Source organism: Macaca thibetana, chromosome 1 (assembly GCF_024542745.1).
Source record: "Macaca thibetana thibetana isolate TM-01 chromosome 1, ASM2454274v1, whole genome shotgun sequence".
NCBI classification, from domain to species: Eukaryota; Metazoa; Chordata; class Mammalia; order Primates; family Cercopithecidae; genus Macaca; species Macaca thibetana.
Genome location: NC_065578.1, coordinates 47302224 through 47322661, shown reverse-complemented (window position 1 = coordinate 47322661; position 20438 = coordinate 47302224). Strand labels below are relative to the sequence as shown.

The 20438-nt window shown below is 38.3% G+C and overlaps 2 protein-coding genes across 5 annotated transcripts in view; one reads left to right on the top strand and one right to left on the bottom strand.

Annotated features, from left to right (window-relative positions):
• Nucleotides 1–20438, bottom strand: part of LOC126961605 (putative selection and upkeep of intraepithelial T-cells protein 1 homolog) — a 206622-nt gene that overhangs the window by 8954 nt on the left and 177230 nt on the right. For 3 of the 4 annotated variants that reach the window (XM_050802143.1, XM_050802145.1, XM_050802153.1), the window contains 3 exons: nucleotides 17701–17799; nucleotides 5810–5932; nucleotides 2641–2918 (listed from right to left, as the gene is read on the bottom strand). In XM_050802143.1, the coding sequence (XP_050658100.1) occupies nucleotides 2866–2918; nucleotides 5810–5932; nucleotides 17701–17799 (275 nt within the window). In that variant the 3' untranslated portion in view covers nucleotides 2641–2865. Of the gene's footprint in view, nucleotides 1–2640; nucleotides 2919–5809; nucleotides 5933–17700; nucleotides 17800–20438 lie in introns of those variants that run through there. The other variant, XM_050802162.1, reaches the window with a different exon arrangement.
• LOC126961625 (selection and upkeep of intraepithelial T-cells protein 1) overlaps nucleotides 1–20438 on the top strand; it is a 196394-nt gene that overhangs the window by 88428 nt on the left and 87528 nt on the right. The gene's annotated exons all lie outside the window — the stretch shown is intronic.

Here is a 20438-nt window from a genome sequence, read left to right as displayed (position 1 = left end):
TTCTTCAAAACAGCTATTTTGAGTTCTCTGTCTGAAAAGTCACATATCTCTGTTTCTCCATGAAGGAAAAGTCATGTTCTTCTGTGATATGGTTTAGCTCTGTTTCCCCCACCCAAATATCACCTTGAATTTTAACAATCCTCACATGTCATGAGAGGAACCCAGTGGGATATAATTGAATCCTACGGGTGGGTTTTTCCTGTGCTGTTCTCATAATAGTAAATCTTACAAGATGTGATTGTTTTATAAAGAGGAATTTCCCTACACAAGCTCTCTTGTCTGCCATCAAGATGTGTCTTGCTTCCCCTTTGCCTTCCACCATGATTGTGAGGCCTCCCCAGCCATGTGAAACTGAGTCAATTAAACCTCTTTCCTTTATAAATTACCCAGTCTTGGGTATGTCTTTATTAACAGTATGGGAAAAACTAATACTTTCTGGATTGTCTTGATGCTTGTAGATGTTTGTCAGTGTCTGGGCATTGGAAAGGTAGGTATCTTCTGTAATCTTCACAGTCTGGGCTTGTGTGTACCAGGTCTTCTTGAGAAAGCTTTCCATGTATTCAGAGGAATTTGGATAATGTTATCTAAGTCTTTGTTCACTGTAGCATATCTATTTTAAGGTGTACCCCAAGCCCATTAATGCTGTGGCTCTTGCAAACTCGTAGATGTGCCACCTTGGTGGTCTTTGGTAAGATCTGGGAGAATTTCCTGAATTACCAAGCAAAGATTCTTGTTCTCTCCCCTTACTTTCCCCCAAACAGTCTATCTCCTTGTTGAGCTGCCTGTTGCTGAGGGAGGAGTGACACAAGCACCACTGTGGCTACCACTACTGGGGCTATGCTGCATCAGGCCTGAAGCCAGCACAGTACTGGCTGTCACCCAAGGCCTGCAGTGACCACTGGCTGGCTACTGGCTATGTTTACCGAAGGTCCAAGGACTCTATAATCAGCAATTGGCAAATTCATCCATGCTTGCATTCTTCCCTTCGGGGCAGCAAGTTTCCCTTATTCCCACATGGGTCCAGAGATGTTATCTGGGAGCCAGGGCCTGGAGTCAGAAACCTTAGGAATTGACCTGGTGCTCTATGCTGTTGCAGCTGAGCTGGCACTTATGCCACAAGACAAAATCCTTCCCACTTTTCCCTCACCTTTTCTCAAGCAGAGGAGTCTCTCCCCATGGCGACCACCACCCCAGGTCTGTGGCAAGTACTGTCTGGCTACTGTCTGTGCTCACTCAAGACCCAAGGGCTTTTCAGTCAGCTTGTGTCAATTGCTGCAAGTCTTGAGTGTCTCCCTTAAGGGGAGTGGGCTCCCCTTTGGCCCAGGGCAGGTGCAGAAATGCCATCCAAAAGCCAAGTCCTGGAATTGGAGACCCCCAAAGCCCAGCTAGTACCCAAGCTGCAAGACAAAGTCCCCTCAACTTTCCTTTTCTCAAACAGAAGGGGTCTCTCCCTGTAGCCACCACAGTTGGGAATGTTCTGGGTCACACCTGAAGCCAGTATGGCTCTAAGTCTTTACCAAGGCCTGTGACAAGTACTATCTGGCTGCCACTACAAATTACTCAGGGACCAAAGGCTCTTTAGTTAGCAGGTGGTGAATCCTCCTAGGATGGGGTTCTTCCCTTTAAGGTAGGAAGTGCCCTTCCAGCCCAGAGTGTTTATAAAGGTTGTTCAAGGGATACAGGATGAAAGGGGGACCTCAGAACCCTGCCTGATGCCCTGTTCTACTGTGACTAAGCTGGTATCTAAGTTGTAACACAAAGTTCTCTTTACTCCCCCACCTCCTCTCCTTAAGTAGAAGGAAAGAGTGTCTCCTGGAATTATGAGCTTCACTGCTTGTCTTTGGAGGAGAAGTCACACATGCACTCCCTTGGCCATCCGGCTGGTGTCTCACTAAGTCACTTATACCCCAAGTCCACTGGCTCCAAGCCCTGCACAGCACGAGGACTTTCCCAGGAACTGCAGCCCTTGTAACTGAGATAGTCTTTCAAGGGCTCTTAAGCCCATGGTATTAGGACTTGCCAGAACTCAGGTTCCAGCTACTGAGATGAATAATTTGCCTCTGGCTGGGACTGGTCTAAATGTTCCCTCCTTGGGTTCTGGGCACCAGCTGAATTCTGCCCTGTGTTGCTTTCCACTCTGTCAGGAAAGCACTGAGTTCCAATACAAAATAGCACAGTCACTGTGCTCTCCCTCCTTTAAGCACACAGATTCTCTCTCAATGCCGCATGACCATTGCTAGGCAATGGGGGAAGGATGTGCAGGCAGTTCAAGACTGTCTTTTCTACACTCTTCAGTGCCTCTTTCCTGAATATGATGTTAAAACCAGTTACTCTGATCACTCACTTGATTTTTGGTTCTTATGAAAGTACTTTTCTGAGTAGATAGTTCTTCAATTTGGTGTTCCTACACGGAGTACAATTGCTGAAGGCTTCTATTCAACCACCTTGCTCCACCTTTCCCTCTCGTTAAGTTTTAAGCATATGTCCTGAAAACCAAACATCTTTTATTTTGTTATTTTATCCCATTTTAGTCTCAATTTAAAAACCAGAGATTTTAGTCATTTACACTTCTGATTTTCATATATTTACTTTATTTCAGGGAAATATTTAGATTTTATGATACATTTGTTTATTTGCTATTACTTTTCTACATATTAGATATTCTTTAGATTGAGATCCTAATTTTGATGCAATTACATTTGAATTAGGTAATTCTCATGTAAACTTGCAACGAAGATATATTGAGAATCTTTAAATTTCTATTTTCTTCCTATACATTGGTAATTATTTGACTTCACTCAAAAGTATAGACTTTTGATCCAAATGCTTTTTCTTCAATGTTTTACATCACTGGTTCTACTGTCTTCAAGCCTCCTCTGTTTCAGATGAGAACCCTGATGTCCATAGTTGTACAAAATCTGTTAAGGAAGCAATCAGTGTTATTGATGGCATATTGATTTTAAATCTATTTAATTAAGATGGAGAAGGAGTGTACACAGAGGCCACAACTATACTCACTGGCGTCTCCAACACAACAAAAATCAAGATCAAAATCTACATTTTCCAGACAGAACACAATTGGATTAAGAAAATAATTTCTTTAATTGTAATGCAAGTAGCAAGAAGTTTAGATGTGGTCTCCATTTTTTCTCATTGTATAGTCCCCAGATCCCTAAAGAGATTACATTTATTTATTAGTCCCAGAAAGTACAAAGTAAGATGACTGCATAACTAATTCAGGTTTTGGAGCCATGACAAGAAGGGTATGAAATAAACCTGCTTCGGTGTGAGCACAGACTTGCTGTTCCCTCAACTTTTTCTTGTAGTTGGCTGACATGTAGCTCTTACATGGGAATTGCTCACAGTTTGAATGGTGGGCTGCCCCTCCCTGCACATGTACCTTCTTTACCATGTCACAACTTTAGTTGAAGGAAGAGTTGAGTGGAGATGTCAAGGAGAACCTTTCCTGTGGATCTACAGTAAACGTTCAACAATCAATTGGTCAACAGCAAGGTGTGACTGAACTGGGGTCTTTTTCTGGTGCCACTGATTTTTATTATTATTATTATTATACTTTAAGTTCTAGGGTACATGTGCATAAAATGCAGGTTTGTTACATATGTATACTTGTGCCATGTTGGTGTGCTGCACCCATCAACTCATCAGCACCCATCAACTCATCATTTACATCAGGTGTAACTCCCAATGCCATCCTTCCCCCATCTCCCCTCCCCATAATAGGCCCCGGTGTGTGATGTTCCCCTACCAGAGTCCAAGTGATCTCATTGTTCAATTCCCACCTATGAGTGAGAACATGCAGTGTTTGGTTTTCTGTTCTTGCGATAGTTTGCTGAGAATGATGGTTTCTAGCTACATCCATGTCCCTACAAAGGACAAAAACTCATCCTTTTTATGGCTGCATAGTATTCCATGGTGTATATGTGCCACATTTTCTTAATCCAGTCTGTCACTGATGAACATTTGGGTTGATTCCAAGTCTTTGCTATTGTGAATAGTACTGCAGTAAACATACATGTGCATGTGCCTTTATAGCAGCATGATTTATAATCCTTTGGGTATATACCCAGTAATGGGATGGCTGGGTCATATGGCATTTCTAGTTCTAGATCCTTGAGGAATCGCCATACTGTCTTCCACAATGGTTGAACCAGTTTACAATCCCATCAACCGTATAAAAGTGTTCCTGTTTCTCCACATCCTCTCCACCACCTGCTGTTTCCTGACTTTTTAATGATTGCCATTCTAACTGGTGTGAGATGGTATCTCTGTGGTTTTGATTTGCATTTCTCTGATGGCCAGTGATGATGAGCATTTTTTCATGTATCTGTTGGCTGTATGCATGTCTTCTTTTGAGAAATGTCTGTTCATATCTTTTGCCCACTTTTTGATGGGGTTTCTTTTTCTCATAAATTTGTTTGAGTTCTTTGTAGGTTCTGGATATTAGCCCTTTGTCAGATGAGTAGATTGCAAAAATTTTCTCCCATTCTGTAGATTGCCTGTTCACTCTGATGATATTTTCTTTTGCTGTGCAGAAGCTCTTTAGTTTAATTAGATCCCATTTGTCAATTTTGGCTTTTGTTGCCGTTGCTTTTTGTGTTTTAGACGTGAAGTCCTTGCCCATGCCTATGTCCTGAATGGTATTCCCTAGGTTTTCTTCTAGGGTTTTTATGGTTTTAAGTCTAACATTTAAGTCTCTAATCCATCTTGAATTAATTTTTGTATAAGGAGTAAGGAAAGGATCCAGTTTCAGCTTTCTACTTATGGCTAGCCAATTATCCCAGCACCATTTATTAAATAGGGAATCCTTTCCCCATTTCTTGTTTTTGTCAGGTTTGTCAAAGATCAGATAGCTGTTGATGTGTGGTATTATTTCTGAGGGCTCTGTTCTGTTCCATTGGTCTATATCTCCGTTTTGGTACCAGTACCATGCTGTTTTGGTTACTGTAGCCTTGTAGTATAGTTTGAAGTCAGGTAGCGTGATGACTCCAGCTTTGTTCTTTTGACTTAGGATTGTCTTGGCAATGCGGGCTCTTTTTTGCTTCCATATGAAATTTAAAGCAGTTTTTTCCAATTTTGTGAAGAAAGTCATTGGTAGCTTGATGGGGATGGCATTGAATCTAGGCATTGAATCATACCTTGGGCAGTATGGCCATTTTCACAATATTGATTCTTCCTCTCCATGAGCATGGTATGTTCTTCCATTTGTTTGTGTCCTCTTATTTCACTGAGCAGTGGTTTGTAGTTCTCCTTGAAGAGGTTCTTTACATCCCTTGTAAGTTGGATTCCTAGGTATTTTATTCTCTTTGAAGCAATTGTGAATGGAAGTTCATTCATGATTTGGCTCTCTGTTTGTCTGTTACTGGTGTATAAGAATGCTTGTGATTTTTGCACATTAATTTTGTATCCTGAGACTTTGCTGAAGTTCCCTATCAGCTTAAGGAGATTTTGGGCTGAGGTGATGGGGTTTTCTAAATATACAATCATGTCATCTGGTGCCACTGATTCTTAAAAGTAGTTGGTGAAAGCCGATTCTCACACATGTTCTTTATAAGTAAAGGGAGATTTGCAGTATAGTGAAATGAGCAATTAGCAAGGTGTAGGTAAGTCATAAAATGCTCCTGTCAGTTTGCTGAAATAAGGGAAAACGTGAATAACCCAAGCCACTATTTTTTCAGAGTTATTTGAGCCTTTAACAGATATTTCAGAGTGAAAGCTAATCCTTCAAGAGATTCAGATAAAAGTACAGGATATACTTCCTTGGAGCTCCCACCCTTGCTGCTTCACTTACCTTTCAGAGTATAAAGTAGAACAAAAATGAGTAGGGTGAAGAATAACATTAGAATACCCAAGATTATGCATAAATCATCTGTCCAAATACTATACAATAAGAACAGATCATCTGAAACAGAGACTGAAAAAAAGAGAAAGAAAAAATGCAAACAATTCATTATAAAGAAATAAAGACTTGAAAATATTCACAAATTAAGAATCCAGATATGTAGAAGCCCACTTAATAAAGGTAAAAGGAGGTTGAGTAGGTTCATTTACTTGTTTTTTCTGGGCTTATCCAAGGTTTTATGATGTCATAGAGTATGTAGGTTGGTTGAGCCTATATGTGCAATTTGGGTTGAACCATGAATACAATCTGTGAGAAGTCATCTCTACTCATTAATCCACAGGAAACTGAAAATACGCTCTCATTTATTTTTACACTTTTGTTGAAGAAACGTAGAGGCAAAGTGTCTGAAAATGTCATAAGGAGGCTCTGAACAGTTGGATAAAACAAATTATTTTTAATTGTAGCTCAGTGGCAGAAGAGGAAATTTTAATATACAAAGTACACAGGATGATCATAATATTGGAGGAGGTCAAAGTCAATCATAAGGAACAAATGGACAAAAGATGATAAAGAAGGTGCCATGATTACTAAACTCAAATATTTAAAAGGTTGTCATAGGGCTCAAACTCTAGAAGGACCAATAATAAAGTTACAGATGATACTTTTGATTTCATTAATGCAGAACATTGTGATGTTCACTGTTGAATCCCCAGTATTTAGAAATGTGTTTGGTATATAGTAATCTCTTATTAAACATCTGTTAAGTGATTTAGAGCTACAAAGACAACATCCAGAGGAAATCAGAAAACAGTTACAAAACAATTTTAGATATTTCAAAGATGAAACAGGGTCCAAAAAATACCACCTGTACATATTATATTTAAAAATTGGATGAGACAAGCTAAGAAATATCTGCAGAACAAAAATTATTAAAGGTAACTTGAGAAGAGGTACTTTGAAAAAGTAGTAAATAAAATTGATGATATTGAAACATAATGTCTGAAGTTAAGAATTCAGAGTGGGTACCACAAAAATCACTCATATTTAGGAATTGATTACTAAACTTGATAATAAACTGGAAGGCATAAACATGGAGAGAAAAAGTCAAAAATAAAGGAGAGAAGTTAAGAGACAGAGAGAATGGAGTAGAAAGTTCTGATTGACAGAATCTAAAGTTAAAAAGAAGACAAATTAAATAAAGGAGAAAAGGAAGTACAGTTATGTGCCACATAATGACGTTTTGGTTAACAGTGAACCATATATATCACAGTGGTCTCATAAGATTATAATGGAGCTGAAAATTTTCTTTCATCTAGTGATGTCATCCTGAGGAATTAATTAATGAGCTGTTGGAACTGTAACAAGAATGCATAGCTGAGGAACAAAAAAGAGACAAGGAAACTGCAGGAGAAGAAAAAGAAGAACTTCTCAGGAAATCCAGAGTGAATGGTTTAGCAGAAGCTTTTGCAGACATCAACAAGCTCCTTAAAATATTTGAAAATATGAACCCCAATACTGAAAGGATTGCATTAATGAGCAGGAATGTCTGTGGTACATTATCTGCTTACAAGCAAATCTATAATGAAAAAAAGAAAAAAATCAAGCAAACCACAATGGATGCTTCTGCAGAGACACCTCCTTTAAGAAGAGCCTCCAGCAGGTCCTTCAGGAATTATCACAGAAGAGAAAACATCCTTATCATAGGAGGTGACAGGTCCATATGTGCTATTGCCCTTGAAGATCTTCCAGGGGGACAAAATATGGAAGTAGAAAATGGTGATAGTGATGATCCTGACCCTGAGTAGGCCTAGGTTAAGGTGTGTATTTGTATCTTAGTTTTTAACAAAAAAAAATTTTTTTAATTGTTTTATTAGGAAAAGCTTATAGAATAATGACATCAAGAAAGAAAACATTTTTGTATGATTGTACATTTGTATCTTAAGCTGTTATTACAAAACAGTCAAAAAGTTAAGAAATTTTTAAGTTTACAAGTAAATAAGTCACAATAAGCTAAGGTTAATCTATTACCAAATAAAGTAAATTTAGTGTAGGCTAAGTGTACAGTGTTTATAAAGCCTACAAGAGTGTACAGAAATGTCCTAAGCCTTCTCATTCACTCACTACTCATTCAGTTACTCACCCAAAGCAACTTCCAGTCCTGCAAGCTCTATTCATAATAAGCGCCCTGTACAGATGTACCATATTTTATCCTTTATACCATATATTCACTGTCCCTTTTCTATGTTTAGATATGTTTAGATACATAAATACTTACCATTGTGTTACAATTGCCTATAGCATTCAGTACAGTAGCATGCTGGTCTGGTTTTTAGCCTAGGATAATAGGCTATACCTTATAGCTTAGGTGTGTAGTATGCAATACCATTTAGGTTTGTGTAAATATGCTACATGGTATTTACATAATGATGCAATTGGCTACATAAATATTTCTCAGAATGTATCCCATTGTTAAGCAACACATGGCTGTATTTAAAACAATGGTAGCTGAGATTTTTTGAGACCTGACAAAAAACACTAATGTAGAAAATCAGGGAGCCCAATTAATCCTTATTATTAAAAAATAAAAAGAATTCCACAAAGGCATGTACATGGGCATGTGCTCACACACACACTAAAAACTCTTTTGAGCAGCCAGAGAAAAAGAAAGTTCACATTCAGAAGCGCCAATTAGACTAAAAGCAGACTTCTCAATAGAATAGAAACAGTGGAAGTCACAATAGTGAAATAATATGTTCAATGCACTGGAAAAAATCTTCAAACTAAAATTCTGTAGCCATTGAAATAAATGTGAGACAAACGCTATCAGATAGTGTGATAGTATTTGTTAAGTCTGATATGCAAGAAAAAATAGAAGTCAAAAAAGTTGTAAACTATAGATAAGTATAAACAAGCAATGCTATATAAAACAATAATTAAAATAATGTTCTATGAGGTTTAAATAACATAGAATTAAAATCTTCAGCGATCATAGCATATGTCCTGATGGAACTACATGTTACTAAACTATTCCAAGATCTTTTTATCTTCTGAGAGTGTTTAAGATATTGATATGCTTAGGCTTTTTGTTCTCACCCAAATCTTATCTTGAATCATAATCCCCATGTGTAGAAGAGAGGGAAGTGATTGGATTATGGGGGTGGTTTCCCCCATGCTGTTCTCATGATAGTGAGTGAATTCTCACGAGTTTTAGAAATGGTAGTTTTCCCTGCTCTCTCATGTGCTCTCTCTCACCTGCTGTCATTTAAGACATGCCTGCTTCCCCTTCCGCTATGATTGGAAGTTTCCTGAGGTCTCCCCAGCCATGCAGAACTACCAGTCGATTGAACCTCCTTTGCTTATAAATTACTCAGACTCTAGTAGTATCTTTACAGCAGCGTGAGAACGGACTAATTCAGGTATTAATTAAATTTAGACTTGATAGTAAGTACACACACGTTGAAATTTCTAAATGAACCACTTAAATAGTGGGGGAAAAAAACGCTGTATAAATTATATGTCGTTATAAGTAAAAACAGATGGAATAATTAAAATTACAAACAGAAAATGCAATGTTTAAAACACAATACAATGAAAATGAAGAAAAATAGAAATATGTATATAAAACAGGAGGGTCAGATAAGCACAAAATGATGTTAGAAATTTGAAACATCAATAAGCTAAAAGTATAAATGATTCATTTAAGAGGCAATAATTATAAAATAGAATAGATTAAAAATTTAAATCTAATTATATCCTTTTCCAAGAGATGCACAAAATCATAAATATGCAGAAAAATTTAAATATAAAATATTTTAAGCTAAATAAAAAGAAAATATGTACAATACAAATATAAATCAAGATTGTAGCCATTAACTTGGTGAAAATTGGTAAAATTTGAATATATTTTGAAGATAAAGGAAACTGATTAATGTCCTGTTGATAGTGAGATGCAAGAAAACAAAAAGTAGCCATACTACTATTGGCAAAATAGATGGTAAGACAAGAAAGCATTACTAGACACACATAATAATTAATGTTTTCTTTTGCCAGTAAAGCTTATCCACTTCAATGGTATATCAACTTAATATCATGACTTCAAACTGTAAAGGAATAATTGACAAAACTAGAGAATTTATATTTAAGTAATTATTACCATTTTATTACTTAATTTCTCTATTTTTCCTGTTTGTCATACCTGTTTACTCTTTCCTGCATTTTAGAGGAACTTTTTAAAAATCACATTTTAATTTATTTATCTTTTTTGGTTTTGACTCTATCAATTTGTATCATTTTGATTACACTAGGAATTAAATTATACATGCTCAACTTTTCATAATCTACTGAGAAACACCATTTTATCACTACAATAGAGCTCTTTATCATTTCTACTTATGTTGTAGTTGTTTTATATATTACAAGTATATATACATAAATTAAAAATTCAATCGGATAATGTTATTTTTTTGGCTTTTCATCATCAAATATGTTAAAGAACTCAAGAGGAAAGGAATATTGTAATAGATTTACTTCAATAGTTATGATTTGTCTTCCTTAACTCCTAATGACCACATTTCCTTCTGCTGTTATCTCCCTTCTGAAGAACTGCAGTGCTTTGAAGCAGTTCTGCTGGTAAAGAATTATCCAAGATTTTCTTTCTCCTTAAAATGTTTTTACTAACTTTCATTATTTAAGTATATTTTCACTGGACATAAAATTATGGTTTGGCAGTTCTTTACTTTCAGCGTAGAAAAAAGTCACTTCCTTCTGACACCATGGATGGATTTGGATTAGAATTCCACAGTTGTTTGTACTATTGTTTTCCCTCATAAGTAATGCATCCATTTTCTCTGGATGTTTTTAATAATTTTTCTATGGCTTTACCTTTGGAATCATTTGATTGTTATGGTATGGCCATGGATTTCCCTAGATTTCTATTTGGGGGTTCACTGTACTTTTTGAATGTGTAGGTTATGTCTTCTGACAAATTTGTGAAGTTTTCGATTTCTTCAAATATCTTTACTGTGCTTAACTCTTTATATTTTGTACTGAAACTCCCAGGACACAAGTTTCATTCTATTGCTATTGTCCTACAGGTCCCTGAAACTCTACTCTTTTTTTATTCTTTTTTCTCATTGGTCTTCACATTGAATAAGTTCTATGCATCTATCTCTCAAGAACATTGAATATTTTCTCTGTCATCTCAATTCTGCTATTGAGCCTATACTGTGATAATTTAAAAAAAAAAAACTATTGTAGCTTTTAGCGCTAGGATTTCTAGGTGGTTCTTCTGTATATTTTCTATTTTTTTGCTGAAGCTTCATTTCCCATTTGTTTCAGAGTGCTTGCCATTACTTCTTGGATATTTTTATAGTAGCAGTTTTAAATTCTTTGATAATTTTAACATCTATGTAATCTCAGTGTTGCTCCCTATTGTTCTTACCCATGCATGCTGAGATTTTCCTGATTCTTCACATACTGAGTAGTTTTGGATTGTCTTCTGGATATTTTGAATATGATGTTATAAATCTCAGATTCTTGTTAAATCTTATGGGGCATGTTAATATTTTTGTTTTCGTGGACACCTGACCCAGTTGGGTTTGGGTTATAAGTCCTATGAACACTGACCTTTCATGTATTTTTCAATTCCTCTTTGAAAGCAATTATTTAAAAATTATTGCTAAATTATTTTTTAAAGTATTTTTCATATTTGTCTTGTGTATGTGCTATAGGCAATGATATTTCCCTTAGCTTAGTCCTCAATATCTTCTATGTGCTGGGATTTTTTTAATCAGATGTATACATTTAAAGTTCTGAGATGAACCCTGGAGTTCATAAACAACTTTATGGAATCAATTTCCCAAGGTTCTTTCCTCTCTGCTCTCTCTCTGGTAATTTCTAGTTCCCTAGGGCTTGTCTATTTGGTATTTCAGGCCAGAAATCTTGGGTTTTTATATACCTCCACTATGCTGTACACTTCCTGTGACTGTACTTGTGTCCATGACTGAGCAGCACTAGGACATGGAGAGACAAAGTCACTTAGGGTTTCTCCACCCTCTTTTTGCCGTAGATCTTCTGAGAAAAGTGGAAAGTCTATTTCTAGGAGTCACAAACACTTCTAGTTTCATGCTACCACTACCACCACAAACCAGAGATTCCTTTCTCATTTCTGAAATCTTAACTAGAAGATTTTTCCTGGAGCTTTTACTGTTTGCATTGATGACACCTTCTGGGATTCATGGTGCTTTGAGTCCAGGCTTAGTGTATTAGTCTGTTTTCATGCTGCTGATAAAGACATATCTGAGCTGGCAAGAAAAATAAGTTTAACGGGACTAACAGTTCCACATAGCTGGGGAGGCCTCAGAATCATGGTGGAACGTGAAAGGCACTTCTTACATGGGGGCATCAGGAGAAAATGAAGTGGAAGCAAAAGCAGAAACCCCTGTTAAAACATCAGCTCTAGTGAGACTTATTCACTATCACGAGAATAGCATGGGAAAGGCCAGCCCCCATGATTCAATTACCTCCCACTGGGTTCCTTCCACAACGTGTGGCAATTCTGGGAGATAAAATTCAAGTTGAGATTTGGGTGGGGACACCGCTAAACCATATCATTCCTCCACTGGCCTCTCCAAATATCATGTCTTCACATTTCTAAAGCAATCATGCCTTGTCAACAGACCCCAAAGCTTTAACTCATTTCAGCATTAACCCAGAAGTCCACAGTCCAAAGTCTCATCTCAGGCATGGCAAGTCCTTTCTGCCTATGAGCCTGTAAAATCAAAAGCAAGCTAGTTACTTCCTAGATACAATGAGGGTACAGGTATTTGGTAAATATGGCCATTCCAAATGGGAGAAATTGGCCAGAACAAAGAAGTACAGAACCCATGCAGAGCAGTCAAAATTTAAAGCTCTGAATTTACCTCCTTTGACTTCATATCTCACATCCAGGTCATGTTGATGCAAGCAGTGGGTTCCCATGGTCTTGGGAAGCTCTGTCTCTTTGGCTTTGCAGGATACAGCCCCACTCCTGGCTGCTTTTATGGGCTAGCACTGAATGTTTGAAGCTTTTCCAGGAGTATGGTACAAGCTGTCAGTGGATCTACCATTCTGGGGTCTGAAGGACGGTGGCCCTATTCTCACAGTTCCACTAGTCAGTGCCCCAGTAGGGACTCTTTGTGGGGCCTCTGATCCCACATTTCCCTTCTGCACTGCTGTAGGAGAGATTCTCCATGAAGGCCCCACCCCTGCAGCAAAAGTTTGTCTGGGCATCCAGGCATTTCCATACATCTTCTGAAATCTAGGTGGAGGTTCCCAAACCTCAATTTTTTACTTCTGTGAACCTGCAGGCTTAACACCACGTGGAAATAGCCAAGGCTGGGGGATTCTACCCTCTGAAACCACAGCCTAAGCTTTATGTTGGCCACTTTCAGCCATGGCTGGAGCAGCTGGGACACAGAACACCAAGTCCCTAGGCTTCAAACAGCACAGGGACCCTGGGTCTGGCCCACAAAACCACTTTTTCTTCCTGGGCCTCCAGGCCTGTGATGGGAGAGGCTACCATAAAGATCTCTGACATGCCCTGGAGACATTTTCCCTGTGGTCTTGGGGATTAACATTAGGCCCCTTGCTACTTATGCAAATTTGTGCAGCTGGTTTGAATTTCTCCCCAGAAAATGGGTTTTTCTTTTCTATTGCATAGTCAGGCTGCAAATTTTCTGAACTTTTATCCACTGTTTCCCTTTTAAAACTGAATGCCTGGCCAGGCGCAGTGGCTTAAGCCTGTGATCCCAACACTTTGGGAGGCCACAGCAGGTGGATCACCTGAGATCAGGAGTTTGAGACCAGCCTGCTCAACATGGTGGAACCCTGCCTCTAGTAAAAATATTTTAAAAATTAGCTGGACATGGTGGCAGACACCTGTAATCCCAGCTATTGAGTAAGCTGAGGCATGAGAATTGCTTGAACCCAGGAGGTGGAGGTTGCAGTGAGCCAAGATTGTGCCACTCCACTACAACCTGGGCAACAAGAGTGAAATTCAATCTCCAAAAAAAAAAACCTGAATACCTTTAACGTTACTCAAGTCACCTCTTGAATGGTTTGCTGCTTAGAAATTTCTTCTGTCAGATACCCTAAATCATCTTTCTCAAGTTCAAATTCCACAAATCTCTCAGGCAGGGGCAAAATGCCACCAGTCTCTTTGCTGAAACATAACAAGCGTAACCCTTGTGTCAGTTCCCAACCAGTTCCTCTTCTTCACCTGAGACCATCTCAGCCTGGATCTTTTTTTTTTTTTTTTTTGAGACAGAGTCTTGCTCTGTTGCCCAGGCTGGAGTGCAGTGGCGGGATTCAGCTTACTGCAACTCCACCTCCTGGGTTTACGCCATTCTCCTGCCTCAACCTCCTGAGTAGCTGGGACTACAGGTGCCTGGCACCTCGCTCGGGTAGTTTTTTGTATTTTTTAGTAGAGACGGGGTTTTACCGTGTTAGCCCGGATGGTCTCGATCTCCTGACCTCGTGATCCGCCCGTCTCGGCCTCCCAAAGTGCTGGGATTACAGGCTTGAGCCACTGCGCCCGGCCTTGGATCTTATTGTCCATATCACTATCAGCATTTTAGGCAAAGCTGTTCAACAATTCTCTAGGGAGTTCCAAACTTTCCCACATTTTCCTGTCTTCCTCTGAGTCCTTCAAACTGTTCCAACCTCTGCCCATTACACAGTTCCAAAGTCTCTTCCACATTTTGGGGTATCTTTTCAGCAATACCCCACTCTACTGATACCCATTTACTGTATTAGCCCGTTTTCATGCTGCTGATAAAGACATACCCGAGACTGGGAAGAAAAACAGGTTTAATTGGACTTACAGTTCCACATGGCTGGGGAGGCCTCAGAATCATGGCAGGAGGTGAAAGGAACGTCTTACATGGTGGCAGCAAGAGAAAATGGGGAAGAAGGAAAAGCGGAAACCCCTGATAAACCCATCAGACCTCATGAGACTTATTCAATATCACAAGAATAGCGTAGGAAAGACTGGCCCCTGTGATTCAATTACCTCCTCCCGGGTCCCTCCCACAATATGTGGGAATTCTGGGAGATAGAATTCAAGTTGAGATTTGGGTGGGGACACAGCCAAACCATATCACTTGGGTATACCAGAGGGAAAAAATGACAAACTCATTGCTGGTTTGGTATTTCCTTGGTTTCTGGTCTTCCTTAATCTGATTGCTACTGTTTGCTTTACAATATCCTCAAATATCTGCTTGATGCATTCTGTCCAATTTTAAAGCGATATTCAATTAAAGAGACAGGGCAGGATGTACTCACGCTATCTTATCTAGTGCCAACAGTCCAGTTCTCTTTTAATTGTGCCTGGTCGCCTGTTTTACTTATCCACCTTGTGTTTAAATCTTAATTATTATATATTTAATTCCTAGACATTCTAGTTGATCTCTTTCAACTATTCTTGATCTTTTTATTAGTTTCATCTTTGATTCTTATTTTGAATTCATTCTTTTATTTTTTAAATATATTAAAAATATTTATATTGTGTATCTAATAAACAGCAACTCTATTTCATAGTTGCTATTTCTGAAAAACCTAAAATCATCTTTGACACTTTTTGTTTTCTTGCACCTCAATATCTAATAGGACATTAATCAGTTGCCTTTATCTTCAAAATATATTCAAATTTCACCAATCTTCACCAAGTTAATGGCTACAATCTCATTAAGGGAGGGTTTATGTATATGAATGATTAAGGCAGAATTATTTTCAAATTCTACTGTTTGGTACTGATGGAGAAAAGGTATTTTTCTTATTATTATGCTCTATGAGATATATTTTTAGTGAATTGTTACACAGACTATTTTGATGTTCACTTCTTTGGGGTCCCAGATATATGTGGATATTTTTATTAGACTCTTCCTTTATGAGGGCTCTGGTAATCATCTTTGTCCACTTGACTCCAATGTGGACTTCAAAACAAAATAAGCAACCTGGATTTAGAAGATGCCCATGGAGAGAGAGAGGGGGGGGGGGGGAGAGAGAGAGAGAGAGAGAGAGAGAGAGAGAGAGAGAGAGAGAGAGAGAGAGAGAGAAGAAGAAGAAGAAGAAGAAGAAGAAGAAGAAGAAGAAGAAGAAGAAGAAGAGAAGAAGAAGAAGAAGAAGAAGAAGAAGGAGAAGAAGAAGAAAGAAGGAGAAGGAGAAGGAGAAGGAGAGGAGAAGAGGAAGGGAAGGAAGGAGAAGGAGGAGGAGGAGGGAGGAGGAGGAGGAGGAGGAGGAGAGGAGGAGGAGAGGAGGAGAAGAGAGAAGGAGAGGAGGAGGAGGAGAAGAAGAAGAGAAGGAGGAGGGAGGAAGAAGGAGGAGGAGCAGAGGAGGAGAAAGAGGAAGAGGAAGAGGTGGGGGAGGCAGGGAGGGAGGGAGGGAGAAAGAAAAAAGTCAAAATAAGGTTTTGATTGCATCTTTTGATTTCTTCCAGTACACAAAATATTTTCTTAGTCTTCTCAATTGCTTAAAAATAACTTGAAAATAATATTTGGTGGATATAGACAGACAGATAGATATTGCAGTATATATACTGTAGTCAGAAAGAGTAGTTTAGGAAATTACATACTGATTTAAATAGAATTCTATTTTATACATTCTTAAACATTCTTGCCAGCTTTTGTTGATCCTGGTGGGCTTGTCCTTTGGGCTCATTAGTTTGTTAAGATTTGAGGCTTGGGTTTATACTTTGAGGTGCAAATAGATGGAATGGGTTATGCTGGGGAAAATTCAAAATATATAAAAGGTTTGAAAAGACTATCTATGTAGCATCTGGACCAGTTATGTCTTAGGAGTGAAGGCAAAGCTCTTGCAAAGAATAAAGTGATTCTTTTGTTTAGTGTTTACTTTGATCGTCATTGTTTTATGTAAATAACTCCCAGTAACTGCAAACAAATAAAAAGTATTGCTAAATTCTCAGATGCTATCATAACAAAGTATATAAATATAGCTGCACTTCTAGTAACATCTAAATATATAGGCAAGATGTATTAGTTCATTCTCAAACTACTATGAAGAAATACCTGAGACTGAGTAATGTATAAAAAAAGGAGGTTTAATTGATGCACAGTTCCAATTATGGTGAAAGGCACCTCTTCACAAGGTGTCAGGAAAGAGAATGAGTGCCAAGTGAAGGGGGAAGCCCCTTATAAAACTATCAGATCTCATGAGAACTCACTCACCATCATGAGAACAGCATGGGGGAAACTCCCCCATGATTCAATTATCTCTACCTGGTGTCGCCCTTCACACGTAAAGATTATCACAATTCAAGGTGATATTTGAGTTGGGACACAGAGCCAAACCATTTCACAAGATGATCAATTAATGGCTTTCAATAGTCTTGAAACTGAATAGGAAATAAAACATGTAATATTGGCCTTTTGAACTCATTAATTTTTCAAATGGGATCTCTGATGCAAAAATGGTTATTAATCACTGTCTTGGAGCCAACATTTGGTGACACAAATAATTGTGTTTTGTAAATGAGCATCTGGACCCCATAATCTTGGATGAAATGGTTGCCAGACCTCAAGGAATATATCTGTTCCCCTGGTATGCAAGCAATTGTGACCACAGGTGATGCTGGAAATACAGGCAGTCATCAGAGAAGCCTAAGATTTTGCAACTTGCACAGTTCAGAGGGCAGCATCTAAAGTTTCTAAGGCGGTCCCCAAATCCTGACTCCTTCTGTTGTTGCTAGGAAAGTTGCCCAGCTTTATCTAAATACATCCAAGTAAAGAGGGTACCAGGCTAAGAAGAGATGAACTGAGAAATTCTATTTTTCTAGTACCACTTACCTCTTTTCCTGAATTGTAAATAGATAGGCAAAATGCCAATATACATCAGGAAAGGTAGACACTGAAACACAAGGTGAACACACCTTATATTCTCTGCAACTGAAAAAGGATCAAGGAGAAGGAGAATTAGGAAGCTAGCTCTTTTGGAATACATTGGAACAGCAACAAACATGCTAGATTAAGGAAATTATTTTAAGGTCTCAATGTAATGTCTATTTAGGTCTATTCAACCTAAGTCACAGCTCAGGCATCAAAAGCAGGATTGTGAATGAGATAGAGCCAGGAATCAGGAATGAGGGGAGGACTTGTTTGGGCTTAGGATAGATGAGGGTACTGGAGAACAGTATTTTCCTACTTTCCCACACTCTGTGCAGTATGTTTGTTGATCACAACATGAAAATAAGATGTAGAGAGAATGGGACCCTGGTCACTATAACATATATGAGTCTGATGTTTGTAGGACAAACAAAATGGTAGTTTGGGGAAACTCTGAGTTAACTAAGAGGACAAAAGTGCTTTGGAACCCAATAATTTCACAGTTGTAATGCCCTGAAGGTATAACTGAAGGATCTTCTTTATAGCATTCCTGCTATTTAGTCACTCAAACTTTGCTTGAAAACTTATATTCTAGAGAGCTTACTATGGTGTGAGAAAGATTATTTCAAGTCTGGGCAATTCTCCTTATTAAACCATGCTTTCCCATATCAAACTAGATATTTATTTATTTATTTATTTAGAGACGGAGTCTCACTCTGTCACCCAGGCTGGAGTAAAGTGGCACGAACTTGGCTCACTGCAACCTCCACCTCCTCTGTTCAAGCGATTCTCGTGCCTCAGCCTCCCAGCTAGCTAGGAACTACAGGCATGCATCACCACACCCAGATAACTTTTTGTATTTCTATTAGAGACGGGGTTTCACTATGTTGGCCAGGTTGGTCTTGAGCTCCTGAACTCAAGCAATCTGCTCCTTTTAGACTACAAAAGTGCTAGGATTACAGGCATAAGCCTCAAACTAGATTTTTAAAAGATTCTTTTGCTTATTTATAACATTTCTAGAAGAAAATGACAAAACTTGTATAATTCTGAGACACATTATGCAAAGAACCAATAACTATAAATACTTGGCTTAGGGTGAAGAAGATCCAGAAAAGAACATGATGCTTTCTGTTTGAGTTTTTCTTTTGTTTTGGTTCTGTGTTTTTGTGTGTGTGAGTTTTTAAAACCACAAATACCAGAAACTATTAACAGGAAAGTCCTAAAAGGAAGAGTTTCCTTACATCACACTAGAAGTAACCTCAACAAGGACAAAGACTTTAAGCTGTTTTTTCCTTTTGCTTTACTGTTAATATCTAGAACAGTACGTAATCCCTGAGATGCTCAGCATACATTTGTTGAGCAGATAAGTCAAATTGCCTAATGAGTGAGTTAGTGACCTCCCCATCACTGAAAGTACGCAAGGATGATGTTGATACCTCACATCTTAGTGGAGAAGAGCATCACTACATTTGGAGCAAAGTGTTCGCATTTGAAACGTCTAAGTTTCAGCCCTGGCTCTACATGTTTGAGCTTGAACAATTTAACTGAAAACTCTGATGACTAATTTCTTCATCCAAAAAATGGTGATAATAAATGGAACCTATCTCATAGGGTGTTTGGATGACATTAACTATAAATTGTTTATCACATTTCCTGGCACATGATAAATACTCATTCAAAGTTATACAGGTCTTTATGAATTATATAGGACTAGCCAAGATGAACTCTATTTTCATTTTTAGGCTTATGTTTTCTGAACTATAGAAGAGTTTCATTTTAATGATAACTCTCAAAAGGCACCTTGTCTTATCAATTATATTTATGTCACTATGGATGAAATTATTTCCCAAAGTCTCCTAGTCCATCTCCTTCTCTATACAAAGCAGCCTGGAATGTATCACAGTTTCTTTCTCTCAGGAAATCTAGAATACTTGATGGCATAACATGTCATTTCTGTTACTCATCTTGCATGGTCTGAAGTTCTAAGATCCAGTACTGTGAGGGGCCATTCTCAAATGTATCCAATGCCTTCTCTGCCTTCTGTTTTCAACTCCCTGAAATTAAGGCTGCATTTCCCACCCTTAGTGATGCAAGGGGTGTATGTTTAGGTTAATTTCATAGGAAAAACAAAGGGGAGCTGAGAGAAGATTCAGGAGAACCAAGAATTGGATTATTGGTTCATGTGTTTTTCTTTTTCTTATAATCAAGGTAAAATATTCTGGAGAATTTGAGGAATAAGTCTGAAAATCCATAGATGCCTGTGGAAGAGAAAACTATTCCAGCCTGGGCTACAGAGCAAGATTCTGTCTCAAAAAAACAAAAACAAAAACAAAAACAAATATATATATATATATATTCAAAACTATTATTATTTTTGTTGTTGTTGTTGTTGTTGAGACAGAGTCTCGCTCAGCTGCCCAGGCTGGAGTACAGTGGCATGATCTCGGCTCACTGCAACCGCCATCTCCCAGGTTCAAGTGATTCTCCCGTCTCATCCTCCTGAGTAGCTGGGATTATAGGCACCCACCATCATGCCTGGCTAATTTCTGTATTTTAGTAGAGACGGAGTTTCACCATGTTGTCCAGGCTGGTCTTGAACTCCTGATCTCAGGTGATCCACCTGCCTTGGCCTCCCAAAGTGCTAGTGATTACAGGCGTGAGTCACTGTGCCTAGCCTCAAAACTATTATTATTTAAATTCCA